Source organism: Plectropomus leopardus, chromosome 2 (assembly GCF_026936395.1).
Source record: "Plectropomus leopardus strain MGB_pleo_1.0 chromosome 2, ASM2693639v1, whole genome shotgun sequence".
Classification (NCBI taxonomy): Eukaryota; Metazoa; Chordata; class Actinopteri; order Perciformes; family Serranidae; genus Plectropomus; species Plectropomus leopardus.
The window spans coordinates 12,466,706-12,473,577 of record NC_142177.1 but is presented as its reverse complement, the minus strand read 5'-3'; the positions used below and the strand labels follow the sequence as shown (position 1 = coordinate 12,473,577).

General features: G+C 38.3%; 1 protein-coding gene across 2 annotated transcripts; it reads right to left on the bottom strand.

Moving 5' to 3' along the window:
- Nucleotides 1-16: 16 nt before the first annotated feature.
- On the bottom strand, nt 17-5,467 carry lhfpl5a (LHFPL tetraspan subfamily member 5a). 2 transcript variants are annotated; one of them, XM_088071717.1, is made up of 3 exons: nt 4,769-5,467; nt 1,509-1,618; nt 17-413 (listed from the first exon to the last, which is right to left on the bottom strand). In XM_088071717.1, the coding sequence occupies exons 1-3, from the start codon at nt 5,169-5,171 to the stop codon at nt 240-242; spliced, it is 687 nt and encodes a 228-aa protein (XP_087927843.1). In that variant the 5' UTR covers nt 5,172-5,467; the 3' UTR covers nt 17-239. The 2 variants fall into 2 exon arrangements, with proteins under 2 accessions (XP_087927843.1, XP_042362685.1); XM_042506751.2 differs by having other exon boundaries at nt 273-413; nt 1,382-1,618; nt 4,769-5,462.
- Nucleotides 5,468-6,872: the final 1,405 nt, after the last annotated feature.

The following is a 6,872-nucleotide window of genomic DNA, read 5'->3' as shown; positions in this document are numbered from 1 at the left end:
AAACTCCTTTTTAAGAATAAAATGCAACATGTAGACATTACATGTTTAATGGTGTCAGTTAGAACATTCTTCTTCATTTATGACAATTCTCTCACAAAAGTAGCAAAGAGCTGCTCTGCTCATTTTGAACAATACAATGCCTGAAAGCACAGTCCACAGCCTGCTTACTCACATGTTTTAGTCCAAAATACAGTAGCCATCCGTTAGATCTGAGCTGGTGGTGGACGCTTCCCGTGTCCTCAGGTCTGATGATAAGCAGTCAGAATTTCAAAGGACAGGATGAACTTCTTGTAAGTTATTTTAAGATTGTAATTAACTGTCCTCAAGCCTCGAAACATGTTTGAATCCCTTGAGACGGTGGTGCTCCTTGTCCGTCTCTTCCCTCCGTTTTCCACGGGAGGCTTAGGCGTTATCTGTAGTTGAGAGAAAGACATGAGTGAAAAGAAACAGAGGTTACTGTCAGTTTGGACAGTGATAGATTTGTGTCAGTAGCTCAGCTGGATTTCACCATGTTCACCCAAAATTTAACCAGACCAAAAATCTACAGTCCTGCTGGTGCCCTGTGAGGCGTTTTCAGCCGTACTGCACATGTAGTAACTTTGAGCTGATGATGGTGCTTGATGAAAGGTTTGGGGGATTAAATGATATCATGATAAGAGACTAGAAATCTGAGAGTCTGGAAATCCTAATATCCTAAGTGTCTTTTTCTGGTTTTTAGGGTGTATTCCAGTAAATTGATGTCATTTTTTGCAACTTAAGTGTTTTAACTGTTCCGTTATTTGTCTTTACCAACTTTGTCATTTTATACACATTATGGTGGATTATTGATTAAAAAAAATCTCAGCGTGTAAATATTTTGATTGAGAACCCAATAGTTAACCCTAAAATACTGTTGCATTATAAAGCAATAATGAGGTATTTGGTCCAAAATATTGTGATGTTTGATTTTCATTATATCGCTCAGCCCTTGATTAACGCTATAACAGTACTGCCTCTGGGTAACATGAATTTCTTTGACATATTTCACAGTGATTTGTCCAATAATTGTTGAAAAATGTCAATAAAACAACAAAAATGCAAACTTCACAGCAGCACTAGAGGAAAAGTAAAGGGATTGCCTAAGTTGTTTAAATACACTGTTCTAGGATACAAACTGTAAATATCAGAGAAAAAAAAAGTGGTGCTAAACCATTATTAACTGGTTGAGATGTTTCACCGCGTCAAGTCACTGGGTAACAAAAGTCAGCAAGATCCATCCTCTGGGACTCATGCATGTGTGTACATCACTTCTACAGAGGTCCTTCAGCACCTAAATATCCTCGTCCTGTCTGTGTCTTCCCCTCCCACACCACCTTGTTCCACCCTCCCTCCACTCTGATACCTTTCCCCTCCACCTGGAAGTCTTCTGGCAGCAGCTTGTCCTGCCGGCTGCCCAGACTGAAGGCCAGGAAGGAGAGGACCAGTGAGTCCATGATGCTGATGATGGCCAGGATGTAGGCCCAACGCACCGTGCAGTTGCCCAGGGTGTATTTGTCGGTCCGCTGGCCACACATGCGCTTCACCTCGTCTGAGTCCCAGCCGTCAGGATAGATCATACAGCCGATCACCATGCACGTGCCTGACACAGAGGGAGGGTGTTTAACATCAGTTTTCACTCTTAGTTGTTAGCTTATTAGAATGTCCAAATGTCCAAATTCTCATCTCAAAGGCAAATTTGACACTTTTTACTGCACAACATTTCTCTGGCAGCTTTAGTGGTGACTTATTTTTCAAATTAAGACTGTTCCATGCGAAACAAATGTAAGCCTTTAAAAGAAATTACCCAACTCTACATACAAGTACAAGTGAAAAGATTGGTTGATAGAAAGAAAATGAATGCAGAGCTATTGTGACAATCATTTATGTTAGTTTTCATGGAAAAAAGAAAATAAATTTGAGGCTTGTACTTTTGGTTGAAAAAAACCCAACAAAACAGATACAGTGAAGGTGTCACTGTTTTGCAAACCAAACCGTCATTTCATCAGTAATCAGCAAGTTTATCTATAATGGCAATATTCATTAGCAGCAGTGATATAAAATACTTTAAAGTGAGCTTTACCTTAACAAACTACAACATTAAAGTGCTGCTTACACAATAATGCACAAGAAGTAATGAGCTTATTATATAATCTAATAATATAACTCAAGGGGGAAATTTTCTGCTTTAAGTCCTGTATAATAATTCTGTATTGATACTTCAAATGCATTTACCTAATTATAGTTTCTTTGAACTTTGAATATTTTCACAGTGTGGTATTAGTAGCTACTTTTAAGTAAAGGATCTGAATTCTTCATAACTGAATGTGTTTTGAGTTTTACATAATGACATGTTGACTGGTAAAAGCATCCTGCTGATGATGATGATCAATATCACAAACCACCTGCTACACCTCCAAAGCTGAAACAACAAGATAGAGAAGCCACCAGAGAAATAAAGTATACATGAATCAGGTACACACACACGTACACACACGTACACGTACACACACGTACACACACACACACACACACACACACACACACACACACACACACACACACAAAGGGGCAGATGAGTTGCCTAGCAACTCCAGAGCATCTCAGCTCGAGATAGATGAACTTGTTCATCCATTATTGACTCTGCATGAAAAAAGCGGCCCTCGTCGTGCCGTTCCACCTCAGCATGTACGGTCACATAAAGTGTCGGGTGACGAGGTGAAACATTAGCACACACAAACACACACTTTCACTTTTTGAGTCTCACATACTCACTTTTACCATTTCAAAGTTTTCACGCTTACTTTCGCAAGTCTCCTCCCTAATTTCAAGATAGATGATCATTTAACTGTAACATTTCTCTATTGCTTCCATCGTTTCAGTCGTAAATCCTTCACATATTAGTTATCCATGATTAACTTTCCTCATCAAAGAAATTAAAATATCCTTTCACTTAGTTTTATTTAGGAGAATGACTTTTTTCATGAAGTGCGTACCAAAAGTCTACCCTTCAAAGCTAGCGTGGGGCCCCAGGATGAGAGATTCATTTATATATGCAAAACACTGCAAAAAAAATATGAAAAATGTATATTTTCATGTGCCATAGTAAACAAAATTATCCATGAAACTTTTGTGATCAGACTTCGCAGTAAACCTCTGAGACTAATTTAGAGGCTAGGGTGGATGCTGTGTGTGTGATATGCAAATAAAGATATAATTAATTTAGAGGCTTGAATAGATTAAAGGTATATTGTGTGTGTGCGTGTGTGTGTGTGTGTGTGTGTCATCTACAGACATTAAAAGTTTGGCATTCATTGGAAAACACACACACACACACACACACACACACACACACACACACACTGAGCGGCAGGTGTGAGGGTTCTGCAGAGGAAGAGGAGAAAGTGTAACAGCACACCTTCAGGTTAATCTCATTACTTGTTTCATTACAGGCTCGTGCTTTCACTTGCAGCTACATCTGTTCACAAGCTGCTTCATGTTTCACAAACAGAATCATGTTTCATTTCTCTGTGTGTGTGGGTGTGTGTGTGTGCGTCCGTTGAAGGAAACTACTGAAATGTTGCTGGATGGTCCTCCATGGATAATACACTCCGCTGTCAAATTTGATATGACAGGCCTCTACTGTGCTTCTGCATGACCTTGAGTCTTGTACTTTTGAACAGAATCCCTCTCTGTAACCTAAAATTAGTGGTTCCAGGTATAATGAGATTTAGTTTAATTTACCAATGTTCTACCCAGTGATAGAAAGTAACTACATACAACACACTCAAGTAATTCATTTTTGCTGCTTTATACTTTAACTCTATTGCATTTCAAAGGGATATTATATATTTTACTCCACAACATTATAAGCTAGTTCTTTTTTGGATAGAAAATTTAGATAATTCATTTTAAATGTTTTAAATTCAACAAAATATATGTACACCAGCATTTGCAGCAATTCATTTTCACATTGATGAGTGATTACTGGTGTTTTTATTAGTACGACCAAGAATGTTTTTTTCTGTTTCTTTTTGGGTCTATTAAGTAACTCAAGACTTGTTAAAATGATAAATAGCAGAATAAAGAGCACATTTTGAACTTGGAAACTCTATATACTATATAAGAGACAACACCAAAGGTTAAGTTTTGAGGAAACTAATGCAATATGAAAAGGTCCTCACTACAGCTGCAATGATTAGTTCATTAATTGATTGGTCAACTGAAAAAAAAAATACAAACTATTTTGATAATTGATTATTTTAAGCCATTTTTGAAGTAGAATGATCAAACATTTGCTAGTCTCGAGCTTCTTAAATGTGAGAATTTTCTTTGCCATTTATGACAGCAAATGAAGAGACTGTGATGAGTATTTTTCCTTTGTTTCTTTTCATTTTATAGACTTAACAATAAAATGATTAATGTTACAAAAATAATAGCAAATTCCAGCCCTATTTGTGTGGTAATGTTAGTATGCTGGGTGTGTAGACTTAAAATATGAGGTATACCCACAGATACACACCATAATTTCTAAGAACATTTTGTAACTGCTATGAGTTTCTGTATTTTCGTATAGATTTGTAGCCTACTGTTCTGTATATGAAATCTAATGTACAAAATACATTCTGCAGTTTTAGAATGACATAGTGCATTTAAAGTATAACTCAGGAGGCTATAACTTAGACAAAATTTGTGTTTTTTATATAAAACCTATAAACTGCCAGACACTTTTGATAACAGCCCTCGTGCTCACTGGAGGCCAGCTGCATCCACGCGCAGATCTTGTACACGCTGCCCGCGTTGCAGAAGAAGAAGAGGCTGAAGCAGACGATGCTGCCCACCACCAGCAGCATGGAGATCCCCACGAAGAACATGGCCGTCTTAAAGGCTCCGGACGGGATGGAGCCGAAATCTAGCGCGCTCCCTTTGCAAGTGAGCTCCGAGGTGAGCGCGTTCCCGATGCAGTAGTGGAAGAGGCCGAAGTATCCGGCCTGAGGCGTGTTCACGCTGTCCCCGATCCAGTAGGGCTGGATGAACACCACCACGGTGATGACGGCGAAGGTAATGGTAAAAACCGTCCACAGCACGCCCATGGCGCGCGCGTTACGCACGTAGTTAGTGTGGTAGATTTTGGCGGCCTCCTGAGCCGGAAGCATGGCGACAGGTAGAGCTTTTCAAATGTCTACAAAGTGGGAAACTCTTTCCTGTGTAACAACCAACCAAACAGTGACCGAACAGGGACAGACTTTAGACGATAGACGCCCCAGAAGTTTCCTTGTAGTTACCATAACAAATGCGGCCACAGAAGTTATTAGTCTCCATAAACGAGGACAGTGAGGAGATTGTGCGGTGTGTTTCAGGTGTGGATGGTCGTCTCTCCTCTGGATCAGCTGGCAGAGTGTTTCCTCCTCAGGGAGGACTGCAGTCCTCAGGTAGGCTCATGAATGATTTATGGTCAGCAGATCCACTCAGGTCAGAACAGGCCGTGGGGCAAGAAAGACGATTATCCTTTCACCTTTAAGGGAATAGGCTCCTTTATTTTGTTTTGTTTTGTTTTTTGTTTGTTCGTTTTCTTTATTTTTTTTGTCTTTGTACAGAAAATATTCAATCACATGAGAAACGATGCAGTTGCACAGACATACTTTTAGCCATACGAGTTGTAAACAAAACACCAACAAAGCCACTCTTTGTTGTAATTAAGGAACTTAAATTCAAAGATGTGGTTGATTTCAAAAATAGTTTGAATTGTGTACCCTGTAAAAAAATCTACTACTACCTAGTAGTAGTACTATCCAAATGTTTTTTCAGATGAAAGAAATTTTACATGATTTTAGAGGAATTTATATGTTCAAAGGACAGATAGTGGGGACTAATGACAGTTATTGTATTACAGTCAAAAGGGTTAGCTCATGGAAGAGCTGAAGAGTGGAACTGAAAGCATGTAGAAACATTTGATGAAGATAAAGACAGTTTTAAAAACAGCATAGTGAGGCACAGCAAAACGGGACAAGATGGGTTGCTTTTGATAGTGTGCTACTGTGTTTTCTGTACCAATGTGTTTTTTCTTTGTTTTGTAGTGTGTGAGTGTGTTTATTCTGATTTATCTGTTCTTGTTTGATATGATTGAGGTGTGTATGGTGAATACTCGGGTAGAAATTGGGAATATTCTTGTTTTTTGTGGGGTTTTTTTAGAAGAGGGCAAGATTTGATTAGTATTTACTTCCTCCTACGCCTTTTTGGATGTATTCTGGTGTTGTTTTATTTTTATTCTTCCATTTTATTTGTCATGTTTGAAATAACAATCTAAACAACCAAACAAAAAACCGCCCTTAACTGACTAAAACTAGTTTCAGGTTTTAATTTCTGTCGAGTCTTAGAACAATACCCATATGTAGGCCTACGTGTTTGACCTGTCCATAATCAACAGACAGTATTTGCTTGTTTAGCCAACAGAGAGAGATCAAATTAATTTTGAATGAAAAAGACACTTGAAAACGTCCAAATCACTCGTCGAATTGTTTTAGTTCCAATATCTGTTGTGTAAATTTAAGCAAAAGGTGCATATTTAATCATACAATGTATTTAAACGTAGCATTTTTGAAAACTTGTAATACGAAAAAAAGAATCGTCTTAATGTAAGCAATCAGTTGGGGAAGTTTCATCGTGATATCTATCATATCAAATATCTTGTTTGTCATCTATAAATGTACTGCTCATTTCTCACAATTATTTTTCCTTTTCACACTCAGAGCCAGAAATCTCCACACACACCACGCGTTCCACTTATATTCCTACCTTTTTTTTTTTGAAGGTTTTTACAGAGGGGGTTGTTCATACATGAATCATTGTTTGATTTA